The sequence below is a fragment of the Schistocerca serialis genome, chromosome 2, assembly GCF_023864345.2.
Source record: "Schistocerca serialis cubense isolate TAMUIC-IGC-003099 chromosome 2, iqSchSeri2.2, whole genome shotgun sequence".
In the NCBI taxonomy this organism is placed as follows: Eukaryota; Metazoa; Arthropoda; class Insecta; order Orthoptera; family Acrididae; genus Schistocerca; species Schistocerca serialis.
Genome location: NC_064639.1, coordinates 373,823,403 through 373,838,612, shown reverse-complemented (window position 1 = coordinate 373,838,612; position 15,210 = coordinate 373,823,403). Strand labels below are relative to the sequence as shown.

Here is a 15,210-nt window from a genome sequence, read left to right as displayed (position 1 = left end):
GAACCCTAATTAGAAAACCTGCTATACTGTACATTAAAAAATAAAGTAAAATGCATTTCAAAATGCACAAATCCATATTTGTTACTGATGAGCATCACTTATTGTCTGGCTTTGCTGTTTATTTTTTAAATTCATTTTACGTCAATGTTTCAGAGTACAACATATAAACACGTTATCACCAGTTCTTTCATATCTCATCTTACTCTGTCTGCAGCTGTAGATAGTTCTCCTGTCTCAACCTTGAAAAATCTATTGTTATTTACATCAATAAACAGACCTCAAACTTCATAAGCTACAGCGATCCTCAGCTTTTGTCCGCTACTACATCACTATTAAACAACTTTTCTTATCTTTGATGGTTTTGTGAGTTTGGGCTACAACAGAGCAAGATTTTAAGTCCCAAACATAAGAAGTTAAACAAATGGGTTTTGTGAAAAATAAAAACTGTACACATTAAATAAATGTTCTTTATTGCCTCAACAAGAAAATAAGATACAAAAGTCTTGTTTTCTTGACTTTATATTTACACAAAAATACGTTAACAATTAACATCAGGATTATAAAACACCTCTGGTGTTATGAGAAATACGACCTATGAAGAATAAATAAGATGAACGAGTTGCTGGTGTGAAATACCTCAAAGTCAACCTGTCACCATTTGCTTGCGAAACCGTGTGGTTGCCCAGATAAGTAGATTTTGTGTATGCATTGTGAAAGTAAGGTGTGGTGCAGTAATACTGTCAAGCCTGAAAAACTTACGTTCTAAAATAGAATTCTGCTTCAAACTTGGGCAAATGGCAAGCAACTGTCACCTCATGCTGCAGCAGAAGCATGGAAATAGTGCTTTTGTATACAAGTGATACAAGCATTTCCATAACGGTTGGGGCATCCCGTTGGGCCTGCAACTTTTTGTACCACTGGTACAGAGCTAATTTAAGTCCCAAGTGTCAAAAGCCATCACTTGGTGTGCACCAGAGGCATCGCAATTCTAACATTTCTGTACAGGGCATTCCACAATTAAGACCAACCGCTTGGGGCACCAAGCTGAGAGGTGTTAGGGGTGGCCAAGTACAAGATTTGTATACAGCCCATGCAAAAACTGACAAGAGTGAAAATGTATGAGGAAAAAAGAGGAGGGGAGCAGGGATAAGTGGCACCAAGTGATAAATCGCTTGTGTGGAAAAATGTTCCTTAGTGGCTCTGCGGTAACAACACAGTGAATTTTCTCTGTATCTCAACTAAAGGTCATTGACAGGCAGTTGAAATGATGGCAGACATTACAGAAGCATCAATATGGGAGGTGTTTATAGAATTGTAACGGAAAAATTGGGCAAGGCTAAAACTATGTCTGCAGTTCCAACCTCATGAACTAACTCATGAACAGAAACATGGCAGGATGGAAGTGCGTAGGGGGAGGGGGGTGGCAGTTTTAATCTATCAATTATGGATGACATACTGCAACTGTGATTTAAATTAGCAATAACAACCTTTCCTTTTCAAAAACATTTAACTATCAACAGCTAAAGTTCTGCTGTTTTCCCCAGCATCTAGCTGCACTTGGCCCATGATATAATGTTCTTTTAACACATCCATCTAATGATATGTTAATCGTACAATAAATTGTATAAAAAATCCAAAAAGAGCATATGGTTCCAGATTTATTCCCAAATAAATCACTAACAGTGGATAGAGACCCCACCTTTCCTGAATGGACCTTTATGGGTGACGAGTTGTGTTGCTTGAAGTACAATTTTGAATTGATGAGGCAAAGCATGATGTGGCTTTGCTCAGGGTTAATGAAATCCTGAAAGGTTACAGGTAAAATGATCCAATTCAGGGCACTGAAAGCAGCTACCTATGTGAAAATTTTTGGCCACAAACTAGAGTGAATGAGACGTGCACCACAATACTTAAACAAATGGACCCTGGCAATACTGCATAACGATGCGCAGCCCGCCCTATACTGCCATACTGTGCAGCGGCTCCTTTGCATTTAAAGGGGTTATTTTGCTCCATCCTTCCTTTGATTCACTGTATCTTGCCCCTGCTAAATACTTACTCTTCTTGCCTTGGATGAAACACCAATAAGGACAATGCTTCAATCCAGAACCATACGGATGCTTAACGTAAGCTCATCTCACACGTTGCCTTTGCCCAATATGCATATTTAGTTCACAAACATACCATATTTCCTGCAAATTCTTCACCATATTTATTGAGCATAGGTTGTATTCTATTAAAAGGCACTGCTGGGTATCAGGATAACACTTTAAATTTCATTTTTGCAGCATTTTAGCACACTTAGTTAAAATTACTAATTTCAGCAACATAGTACATCTCTTTTTATCTATACTCAATAAATCATGCAGAACAGACATTGAAAAACATTACAGGAGAGCATAAAAAGGGTAAATACACCTTAAATCACATCCTTTATCAAAATTAAATAGATCATTGTCAATTTTTCCACCTGAAAAAATCGTCCAAAAATTCTGCTTTTTTGTTTCTCTAATAATGATAGTGTTCATCATCCGAATCCAAGCAGACCAATACTGACGTTTCCACAACAAATCATAAAAGTAATGATATTAATCTGAAAACTCCACAATGCTTAACAACATTTTGAAGGCGGCATACTTATGTAGCCATTTGATCCAAAACAGAATCAGCCAAACAATGCACGAAGGACAGTAATAATAGTGAATGTGTAATTTAATTGCAAACACAGATTACACAGTCTTTTTAATGAACACGAAGTGTGTTGGTTACAAATGTGACATTAACTGCCAGAATAAAATTCTAGTAGCAACTGGGGATTCAGGATCAAACACAAAACCTCTGGATCATCAAATCTCTACCTTAAACCCAATAAAATCTCACAATTCTTGAATGTGCCATCACTGAACTTTCAATTTTCTAATTTTTACATCCGGTACTCAAATTCTGGAATATGAATGAGTTATTTCATTTTCACATTAGAATTTATGCTTATAATTTTGATTATATACGAATTTAAGTGCTTTAGTTATAATAATACTTCACAAAATAATAGCTCTGCTTCATCACACTGGTAAATTATCTGAAACAGAAGAATATATGTTCAAAAAGTCTCATTATGGACACACAACATTTTCATTTCAGAAAAATTATGTTTTACAGCTTACTAAGGAGTTCTTATAGTTATTACCTGTTTTGTGATCTTTAAACGAATACATTTATCCAACAATTCTTTGCATTATCTTTCTTCTTCAGATTTTGCTTATTTGTTGTTTAATTTCACATCCACCAGAAACTAACAGAGAAACTGGTAGATAAAGCTCTTACATGGTGCCACCATCCAGGTGGAATGTACAGCATCTCTCCTGGCAAGAGCACAGTTTCCATTGCTGAGATTTCTTTGTACAAAGGGAAACTTTCATAATCAGGTGCTTCCGGGTCTACTTGGGCCGTGTTAGTAACCAAGCCACTTTTTGGAGGATATAAGGCATCCGAATCAGTTGGTGAATAAAGAAGTACTCTTTTTTCACCTATAACCTGCAATCAAGGACATCAGTATAAGCTCTTGTTACCATTTAATAATTTTTTTTTATAAAAATGATTTTCCCTATTCAAAAGTTGTCTACTTCAGCTTACTGTAGGAAAATGTGTCAGTTGGCCCTTTTTCATGGTTTCTAAACCAGAATATTATCTACAAATGTTGAGCATTCGACAAACAAAAATTCCTGAGAACTTTGCAAAGCTAACTGATACAAAACAAAAATATGTTACCTTTACAGTTTCCATTATTAGAATTTCCCCCCAGGAATTTCCATTATTATATTAACAATGAAAATAATGAATTATTGATGATACAATGTAAAAGGATAGATAAAAAAATCTACTCACCACGTGGCAGTAGGAGAACACACACACAAAAATGTTAAACCCTTAAAAGCTTTGGGAGCCAGTGGCCTCTTCTTATGGCAGAAGAGTTTACTGAGATTACTACTAAAACATCATGTACAAGTCAAGTGAAAAGCTAACTCCATTGTATGAAACAGGGGTGGTAGGGAGAATAGTGGAAAATAGACAGGTCAGGAAATGACAGATGTAGAAAATTAAAATGGGGTGAAGAAAGGATTAGTTATTGTGAATAAATGCTGAGACAGAAGGAATTAAAGTAAATTAAGGCTATGTGGGTGGCGATAACCGAGGTTATCTTGTCCTTAGTTCCCACCTGTGGACTTCTGAGAAACTGATCTCTAAGGGAAGAATCCACATGGCGTGTGTGGTGAAACAGGCACCAACATCATGACTGTTGTGTTGTAGAACATGCTCTGCAACAGGATATTGTGTGTCGCTGGTATACACCTTCTGCCTATGCCCATTCTTCCTGAATGACAACTGGGTGGTAGTCAAGCCCATGTAAAAGGCTGAACAGTGTTGACATAACAGCTGGTATATGACATGTTTTACAGGTGGCTGTCCCTTTGATAGTACATGTTTTGCCAGTTACAGGGCCAGAATAGGTGATGGAATGAGGGCACATAGGGTAAGTCTTGCAGCGGGACGGTCACAGGGGTAGGAGCCATATGATAGGGAAATGGTGCAGGAGCAGCATACAGTCTGACAAGGAAATTATAGAGATTGGAAGGGCGACGAAAAGCTGTTCTAGGTGTGGTGGGCAAAACAGGCAGAGGGTGTATACAAGCGACACACACTATCCTGTTGCAAAGCATGCTCTACAACGCAACAGTCATGACCTCAGTGCCTGTTTCACCACATGCACCATGTGGTTTCCTCCCCCAGAACCAGTTTCTCAGAACTCCACAGGTGGGAACCAAGGACAAGATGTCCTTGGTTCTCGCCACCCACCTGGCCTTAATTTATGTTAATTCCTTCTCTCGCAGCATTTATACACAGTAACTACTACTGTCTTCACTCCATTTTAATTTTCTACATCTGTCATTTCCTGACCTGTCTATTTTTCGCCATCTCCCTCCCACCTCTGTTACGTACAATTTACTTAGCTTTTTTACTGTTATTAACTCGTGCACAACATTTTAGTAGTACTCTTTCTTTTACATTGTATGCTGTCTTCCACTGTTAAGTTCTCAGGTTTTCAAATCTTGACTGGTGCTGTTCTCAACAGTCTGTCTTTACTTCTCATCCTGTCTCATAAGTCTCCCCCAATCCGGGGTTCTGGGTGACTTTCCTGAACTGTACCCCTTTTCCTAAGCCTCTCCAGTCTTTTTTCCTCACCCCTCTGCCTTCTCCAACTCTTCTGCCAGAAGAATGAGCCACTGGCTCCAAAAACTTGAAAAAGTTTAACCATTTTGTGTGTGTGTTCTCCTGCCATTGCTTGGTGAGTAGATTTTTTACCTATCCATTTACATTATTATATTAATGTTCTTTACATAATGTACAAGGTGTACAACTTTGCTTCCACTGTTTTTTTCCCAACATTTGAGGCTTTAATGGAACAAATTGGTTACATATGTATCATTCAAAGTATTTTCCATCGCTGGCCACTACTTTCTCCCATCTTTTGGGTAGTGTACGAAGCCTGCGTTGAAAAAATTGTTCATCCTTTGAAGTGATCCACGAATCAATCCAATTTGTGATTTCGTGAGATCGGAAGTGTTGGTCAGCCAGGCCATACGCCATTGATCTAAACAGGCGATAGAGGGAGCAATGCCTGGAGAATATGGCGGGTGGGGACTTCCCATTTTAACATTTCCAAGTACGTTTTGACCTCTTTTGTAACGTGGGCTCGAGCATTGTCGTGCTGCAAAATCACTTTATCGTGTCCCCCTCTGTATTGTGGCCATTTGTTTTTTAATGATCTGCTCAAACGCATTAATTGCGTTTGATAACGAGCACCTGTGATAGTTTCACTTGGTTTTTACACCTCGTAGTACACGACGCCGAGCTGGTCCCACCAAATGCGGAGCATGATGTTGGAGCCGTGAATACTCAGTTTGGCCATCGATGTGGAAGCATGGCCGAGTTATCCCCATGATTTTTTGCATTTAGGGTTGTCGCAATGAACCCATTTTTCGTCCCCTGTCACAAAGCGATGCAGAAATCCCTTCCGCTTTTGCCTCTGAAGCAACTGTTCACAAACACACAAATGCCGTTCGTCTCTTGGTTTCAGCTCACACGGGACCAAAGTTCCTTCTTTCTGAATCACGCCCATAGCCTTGAGAAGTTCTGAAATGGCTTGCTGTGTAACTCCCACTAATCGTGCCAATTCTTCTTGAGTTTGATGCGAGTCTTCTTTCAGCAATGTCTCTAATTCTGCATCTTCGAAAACATTCTCTCTTTCACCACTGTGGCGGTCTACGATGTTAATATCACTGTTCTTGAAACATTGAAACCACTCATGACACGTTTTTTCACTAATAGTGTCCTTACCACACGTACTTGAGAGCATTCGTGAGACTCAGCCGCTGTTTTCTTTATACTGAAACAAAACAGTAACACCTCCCAAAATGATGAGAATTAGGCTCGTAAACTGACATTTTCAATCGAGAACAACTTTATGATGCAGGCACAAATCGTCTAATGTTTGAATGAGGACCAAGCTAACTGCCTGACGTCTGCAAACTGTTTCTTTCGACCGCTACTTACTGTTCCCGCCACCTATTGGCAAACGGTGGAAGCAAAGTTGTACACCTTGTAATTAAATGTGTTATCTGCTTACAATATTTTGCACTTCACTTCTGAATATCATATGACAAAGTAAACTGGATTTAATGTAATGTATTGCTGCAGCTATTATGCAGTATTCTATCTGGATATCACAACTAAAATGCTGTCAACCCACCTCAATGGCCACTGTCAAACTGTGGCTAACCCCAAACAATACAAATCCTGTTGATACAAGGTATTATCATTTGAATTTGACCAGGGGAAGAGCTTTAGTGTGGTACATTTCCTGGGGAAAGAAATACAGTAGAAGAAGAATGGGCAGCTCTGAGGGATGAAGTAGTGAAGGCAGTGGAGGATCAAGTAGGTAAAAAGACGAGGGCTAGTAGAAATCATTGGGTAACAGAAGAAATATTGAATTTAATTGATGAAAGGAGAAAATATAAAAATGCAGTAAATGAAGCAGGCAAAAAGGAATGCAAACGTCTCAAAAATGAGATCGACAGGAAGTGCAAAATGGCTAAGCAGGCATGGCTAGAGGATAAATGTAAGGATGTAGAGGCTTATCTCACTAGGGGTAAGATAGATACTGCCTACAGGAAAATTAAAGAGACCTTTGGAGAAAAGAGAGCCACTTGTATGAATATCAAGAGCTCAGACGGAAACCCAGTTCTAAGCAAAGAGGGGAAAGCAGAAAGGTGGAAGGAGTATATAGAGGGTCTATACAAGGGCGATGTACTTGAGGACAATATTATGGAAATGGAGGAGGATGTAGATGAAGATGAAATGGGAGATACGATACTGCGTGAAGAGTTTGACAGAGCACTGGAAGACCTGAATCGAAACAAGGCCCCGGGAGTCGACAACATTCAATTAGAACTACTGACGGCCTTGGGAGAGCCAGTCCTGACAAAACACTACCATCTGGTAAGCAAGATGTACGAGACAGGCGAAATACCCTCAGACTTCAAGAAGAATATAATAATTCCAACCCCAAAGAAAGCAGGTGTTGACAGATGTGAAAATTACCGAACTATCAGTTTAATAAGCCACGGCTGCAAAATACTAATGCGAATTATTTACAGATGAATGGAAAAACTGGTAGAAGTCGACCTCGGGGAAGATCAGTTTGGATTCCGTAGAAATGTTGGAACACGTGAGGCAATACTGACCTTACGACTTATCTTAGAAGAAAGATTAAGGAAAGCCAAACCTACGTTTCTAGCATTTGTAGACTTAGAGAAAGCTTTTGACAATGTTGACTGGAATACTCTCTTTCAAATTCTAAAGGTGGTAGGGGTAAAATACAGGGAGCGAAAGGCTATTTACAATTTGTACAGAAACCAGATGGCAGTTATAAGAGTCGAGGAGCATGCAAGGGAAGCAGTGGTTGGGAAGGGAGTGAGACAGGGTTGTAGCCTCTCCCCGATTTTATTCAATCTGTATATTGAGCAAGCAGTAAAGGAAACAAAAGAAAAATTTGGAGTAGGTATTAAAATCTAGGGAGAAGAAATAAAAACTTTGAGGATCGCCGATGACATTGTAATTCTGTCAGAGACAGCAAAGGGCTTGAAAGAGCAGTTCAACGGAATGGACAGTGTCTTGAAAGGAGGATATAAGATGAACATCAACAAAAGTAAAAACGAGGATAATGGAATGTAGTCGAATTAAGTCCGGTGATGCTGAGGGAATTAGATTAGGAAATGAGACACTTAAAGTAGTAAAGGAGTTTTTATATTTGGGGAGAAAAATAACTGATGATGGTCGAAGGAGAGAAGATATAAAATGTAGACTGGCAATGGCTAGGAAAGCGTTTCTGAAGAAGAGAAATTTGTTAACATCGAGTATAGATTTAAGTGTCAGGAAGTAGTTTCTGAAAGTATTTGTATGGAGTGTAGCCATGTATGGAAGTGAAACATGGACAATAAATAGTTGAGACAAGAAGAGAATAGAAGCTTTCAAAATGTGGTGCTACAGAAGAATGCTGAAGATTAGGTGGGTAAATCACGTAACTAATGAGGAGGTATTGAATAGGATTGGGGAGAAGAGTAGTTTGTGGCCCAACTTGACTAGAAGAAGGGATCGGTTGGTAGGATATGTCCTGAGGCATCAAGGGATCACAAATTTAGCATTGGAGGGCAGCATGGAGGGTAAAAATCGTAGAGGGAGACCAAGAGATGAATACACTAAGCAGATTCAGAAGGATGTAGGTTTCAGTAGGTACTGGGAGATGAAGCTTGCACAGGATAGATTAGCATGAAGAGCTGCATCAAACCAGTCTCAGGACTGAAGACGACAACAACAACAACAACAACAACAACAACAACATTTCCTGATTACAGGCGTGAGAACTAATACTTAAATTTAAATCTTTATCCAGTATCTATGTAGGGAACGCATGAGACCACTGATAGCACGTCGACCATTAGAAGCAGACATTAAGTTCAGTGGATCCACTGGTCATATTTAGAATTATGTACCAGCTCAATGTTCATACTCTTATCGTCACAGTAGTATATAATTATCAGGTTTTTTTACATCTCACTTTTTCAGCCAACAAGTCATACAATTTTCCTTTTCTTTCCTGCTTTACTGACTTTATAACTACAACCTTCAGCAAGTTATATCTCCCCTTTATTACAAAAGACAGTGCCCAAGTCTTCTAATTAACAATCACATATATAATGTTTTAAGTCAGTACCAGTCAATGGAATGGACATCAAAATTATGACACTTTAGTCTATTGTCCATTTTATAATGACTGACCCCAACTTCAAGCCCACATTTTGGTTACACTGCATGACAAACATCGATGTATTTACTTATTCCAGCATATTTTGGCGAGTGTCAACAATGGAATTAAAACAGCCAGACAACAATTAGGAGAAAAATTTCCTTTGCACAGTTTAAAGATACAACCTTTTTGTATTTTCAGGCAGAATTTTTTTTCTAAATGGTCATCACATTGCTATAATGTCCAACACAATATGCTGCAATTACACTTACCACTCTAGCTATTGTGGTGAAAAAAGGATGTAAAGCTTGAACTTTTGATGGTCACATCATATATCATTACTAATGAATACCGTATTTACTCGAATCTATGCCGCACTTTTTTTCCGGTTTTTGTAATCCAAAAAACCGCCTGCGGCTTAGAATCGAGTACAAAGCAAGCGGAAGTTCTAAAAAATGTTGGTAGGTGCCACCGCAACTAATTTCTGCCGTCGAATATATGTACCGCTACACAGGCATGCTTTGTAGGCACAAAGATAAATACTGGCGCCAAAATCTCTGCGTCAGTAAATAAATTAAAAAAAAGGTGGAAGACGAGCTTTTTTTTTCTCCGCCCTGAGTTTCGACCACTGCATTTTCATACATTATCCAACGAAGTAAACACAAATTCTGTATTGTTCATCTTCGAATGTAGCAGCATTTCAATGTACTACGAAAATCCGACAGGAAAGACTGTTTGGGATGTTTGTCAATATGGCCAACTCTACATTCTGAATTTTTTCCTAGCTGTGAGAAGAGATGGTTGCTAATAGGAACCTAACAAGATGTGAATCATATGCAGTATTCTCTTCACCATAAGAAAGAATACGGATATAAACATTTTACCATGTATTCTTTCGTGTTTGCTGCTATCTCATTTAAATCCTGTCTGCCTAATAAACTACGAAACTAGAGTGAGACAACAGCAAACGCGGCAGAATATACATATCGTGTCATGTTTATATTTGTATTATTCTTATGCCTAATAGTGATACAGTCAGAAATGGAGCATGGCAAATGACTAGATTTTTAAATATAAGATGACTAATTTCTGCGCAGAATTTGATGTACTAAAGAAGCGGCCGCAAAGATTTTCAAACGGAGAATAATTTTCGCCGAACTCTCGTTCAGAACATGTTTTATCATACGCAGTCTATTATTTGGTTCTTGTTGATCATTATCAAAGAAAGCAGCAGTGTAAGTAACAACAAATAGCAGTCTCTTGCCATTGTTTCGCTAATGAGATGATTCCTCTCTCTCTCTCTCTCTCTCTCTCTCTCTCTTTTTTTTTTTTTTTAAATTGTAAGCGGCGCTAGCGCGCACAAAAGCAAGCCATGCTGCGAGCGGCGACAGGCCATAAACACGCACTATCAGAATGCTACAAACAATGCACGACACAGTACAGTAATGGATTTTCAGCTTAGAGTGACGTAAACACCTATAACAAAGAAAACGGCACTTATCAGATCAAAGCAAAATAAGCAATTGATTCAAACCAGACGAAGCATGTGAGAAAGTTAGGGTACCCGTATAAATATGGACGGAGCGCCGGACGCATAGCAATGGCTACCTGGTAAAGCTTAACTGCTAAGCTTACGACTCGAACCAAACTACTGTAGCTGCACCGTCATTCATTCGACCTAAATTGTGTCTCGTATTACAATGGACCAACTTTGTTTCGATTTGGAGGTGCGGCCTAAAACTGTTCTCCCCCCTTGAATTTCGAGTCTCAAATTTCACATGCGGCTTAGATTCGGGAAATTTTTTTCCTTTATTTCGAGTCTCATTTTTCAGGTGCGGCTTAGATTCGAGTAAATACGGTAACTCCATTGTTTGTCAGTTATGAGTTTATAAAGTAATTAAATTAGTAGCTACAGTCTACATGAGAATATGGTGGAGGGTACTTGTCATACTAACATGCCGCCACTCTTGTGATGTGGATAAGCACCTATTCACCAGCGAAGAATGGCAATTTTGTATTCACATTCGAATACAGCAATGCCACTTTCATTTGCTGCGGGTAGAGGGCATTGCTGAATACAGAGCTCTTACATCAGCACACCCCAAAAGGAACCTAACTGGTATGCAATCTGGAGCAGAAAACTTCCCCTTATTAAGTGATTTAAAGTTACTTTGCTACACCCAGGGCATCTGCTTCTGTTACTCATGTTGTCAGCTGCTCATGGCTCAAAATCTGGAATATTTAGCAAGTTTTCTTTGCTTAAGGGATTTCAAAACCATGTTTAGTAATTCTGCTTTCGTGGCACTGTCAATGGTAACATTATCATTGCTATCATGCAGTGAAAGTATTAATTGTGTCTTGCTGCTGTGTACGTTACATATGATGAAACTCTATGGATTTTCTGCCAGATTTCGAGACAGTTTTGTTGTGTATTACAATGAACTCAATGGCAAATTTTGAAACATTGTGAATTTACATTCTTTTAAATATTGCACACATTTTCATTGGTTTTGCAATGCCCTGATCTGTTTTGCATACTGAGGAGGATCTGTATCATCCTACTTAGTAAGAATCTCTCAACTGCTGTTAATGCTATCTCTTTGAATTTAATCCAAATACAGTCTATGTCATCGTAGTTAGTTTGGAAGAAATGGAGATTACCTTAGGAAGGTGTCAATCAAATTATTTATCTGCTTTTTTAAACAGGTATACTGTACTCTGCATGACCTTTTGGTTACTGAACCCTGCATCTGTTGTGATGCTATTTATTTGTTCAGGTTTACACGATTCTAAGATGTCAAACATGTTATCATGGCCATCTTCACTTCAAGCAGGTTGAACTAATTGCTCAAAATAATTTTTGAAGAAAGCACTTAGAATTTTGTACAATATTTCATACCTACCACTGACTCTGAAAATGTATTTTTGCCACATATTGAGTGTCAATCGAAACTGACACCAACTGCAATTTTTTTGAGTCAGGTACTTATTTGAGCAACTACCTCATTTAAATCTGAGCATTGGTAAGAATCAATTATTAATTTATTCTGTCTGTCAAGTATAGCCTCTACCCATACTAACTTACAGCAATTACGTACTTCAACTTAGCTACAACACAAACTATTTTTAATAGCAAAAAGCAGTTCATCACTAACCGAATTTAATCTATCCTTTCCAAACAACGTTTGGTCCTTTGTACAAAAACTTTGGCTAAACTTATCTGCGGCTGTAGTCAGCTCTCAGTATCTACAAGATGTCCCAGAAGGAATGCTCAATATTCATATTATATGACAGAAATAATCATTCAAAGCAAAAAAGGCTAGTAAATCTAGGCTCTAAAATGCATACCTTAAGAGCTATGAGCACTTTGTCATCTTTGCTACTGTGAAATACAAGTTTGCATAGTTCTTAAGGAGAGATGGTGGCAGTCTTGCACTGATCTCTTTGCAAATCCATGCCTGTCATTTTTTGTTCAACTCACTGAAATTTTGCACCCTTATGTATAGGGATTCAATCTGCTTTAAATAATTTTTACAAAATTGTTAATAAAATTTTAAAGCTGTGACCAGAATTTTGAACTTTTTGTTACATTATTATTTTAAGGCACACTTTTCCAGGAAATTGGCAAATTTTTTTCTATGGCAAAGTAACCTACATTAATAAATGTACAATTAAGTGCAGAAACTTGTTGGTAAATTATTTCTATTATTTTCTGTGATTTTTGGATTTGAAAATTTTTTTATGACAAATTTTCCACATATTATCAACCATAAAACTGTATAATGTTTAGATTAAAATTTTGTTTCACTTAAATGTTGCTTCCATGTAAAAGAATTTGCGTGCCATATTTCATTGAAATCTTTCCAATGTGTGGGTTCCTGAAGGAGAAAACCTTGAATTGCAAAAAAATCTTTTTAAAATTTGAATGAAGTGTTTTAAAAATTGCTAAAACTGCCCATATCCATATTCCAATTCTTCCTCATGATCCTCTGCTCCTTTGCCTAGCAAATTTTTCTATTCTGCACTGAATTGTCCGCCTTTGCGATTCGTTGCTCTTCGATGATCCGCACTATCTGCTGAGTGAAGACTCCAAGCGTAAAGCCCAACTTGCTGACGATGTGAAGCCTTGCCACATTCCCACCATTAAACACTGCTGCAGCTTCCAAAGCAGAAATCTCCACTACCGTATTGGAAACAAGCACCGTCTTTGGACATATCTACCAAATAAGAGCATTGAAACTTTCATTCGGATTCTGCATTTTGCTGTGTAGACATTTTTCTAACAGTTCTGGTGAAGCCAGTGCTCAAAAAGTTGGTTTAACCCACTTCTGACTAGCGTAACATATATGTCATGGAACAGCCTGTCATTGTTTTCTCTTGTTCGCAATAATGCCTGCGTTTGGAGTGGCTATTGTTGTATGGCTTTCAGATAAGGAGGCTTTGTTGTTCACGTTTAGGTAGGTTTCAGTCGGTTGCAAGCATTAAGTGGTCAGTGACTGGTGCTTCAAGTATGGAACACTTTTCTGACTGAGATTATGTCTTTGAATGAGAAGTAAGTATCATTTTTTATCGCAAATTATAACACAATTTGTTTAAATTATGGTTGATTATAATGTTAAAAGTACTGAAATTTATGTTAATGGTTATCTACAAAATGCAATTCTTATTTTTGTGGCTCCAAATACAGTTTTAATTTTGTGTTGCATATACGTCACGCTAGGCAAAACAGTGAAGATAACGATTCGTTCTCTTTAGACGTCTGTCTCTCCACAAGATCCTGGCTATTCTTGAAGGGGAGGACGAAGATGCAACAGATATACTTATTGAACCTCCTGAAGCTAATGTGGATTCAGATGAAGATTCTGGGGAAGAAGATGGGGGAGGAAACGTCGATAATCTTGGACCAAGGCAACTCCGGGCTGGTGCAGAAGTGGTTTTAGCTAGTAAAAACAGGTTAGGCAGTGAACCTGAGATAAATTTCTCTCCTGATGATAAACCAGATGAACAGGAAAAGTCACAGATCTTAAAAACTGTAATCAGAGATTGGGAAAAAAAAAGAGAAAGAAAAATGATCTGCTTAGTGTTAGTTCTGTATTTCCTGAGAGTGATTATAGTAAATACAAACACTTGTCTCCAGTTCAGTGCTTCGAATTATTTCGGAACGACGAAGTAATTGAATTTCTTCTCACTGAATCGACGAAGTATGCTTTGTTCAAAAACTGCTCATATCCAAAAATAACACATGAAGAGATAAAAGGTTTTCTAGGAATTCTAATTCTTTCTGGCTATAATCCTTTACCTAGCAGAAGATATTACTGGAATTCTGGATTGGACATGACAAATGAAATGGTCCACAGCACGATGAGAAGGGACAGGTTTGAAACAATTATGAGATTCATTCACTTGTGTGACAACACAAAAATAGATGCTAATGATAGAATTTGGAAACTTCGTCCATTAATAAATATGCTAAGAAAAAAAGTTTGCTTTCATTTTGCTAATTACAAGTTGCATACACATTTACATATTACCTCACAACTGAAAACTGCTGTTTTGCAACCATTTCCCAGCACCCACAAAATATTAAATGAGTTATGAGACATAATTTGGCTGTACCTGTGCTAACAAGTTATGTTTTGGGTCATAATGCAATGGTGTAACAGTACCCTGAGGCCCAAACCAAGCATTGATGTCTGGATCTTCACTCTGTTCTTCATTTTTGTCCTCAGAACTAAGGCAGCAGTAATCTGGTATTCTAATGTCATCTTTAAGCTCTGGGATCTGCAAAAGATAATGATCAATGAAACTGTGTCTGAAGCTTTACTTATTTAACAATAAAAAATTAT

At 38.1% G+C, this 15,210-nt stretch overlaps 1 protein-coding gene across 2 annotated transcripts in view; it reads right to left on the bottom strand.

Moving 5' to 3' along the window:
- Window positions 1-1,415: 1,415 nt before the first annotated feature.
- The window catches only part of LOC126457188 (bifunctional peptidase and arginyl-hydroxylase JMJD5), an 88,269-nt gene continuing 74,474 nt past the window's right edge, over window positions 1,416-15,210 (bottom strand). For both annotated transcript variants that reach the window (XM_050093277.1, XM_050093279.1), the window contains exons 6-8: window positions 14,981-15,145; window positions 3,188-3,534; window positions 1,416-3,079 (exon numbers count right to left, since the gene is read on the bottom strand). In XM_050093277.1, coding sequence (XP_049949234.1) covers window positions 3,277-3,534; window positions 14,981-15,145 — 423 coding nt within the window. In that variant the 3' untranslated portion in view covers window positions 1,416-3,079; window positions 3,188-3,276. The remainder of the gene's footprint in view (window positions 3,080-3,187; window positions 3,535-14,980; window positions 15,146-15,210) is intronic.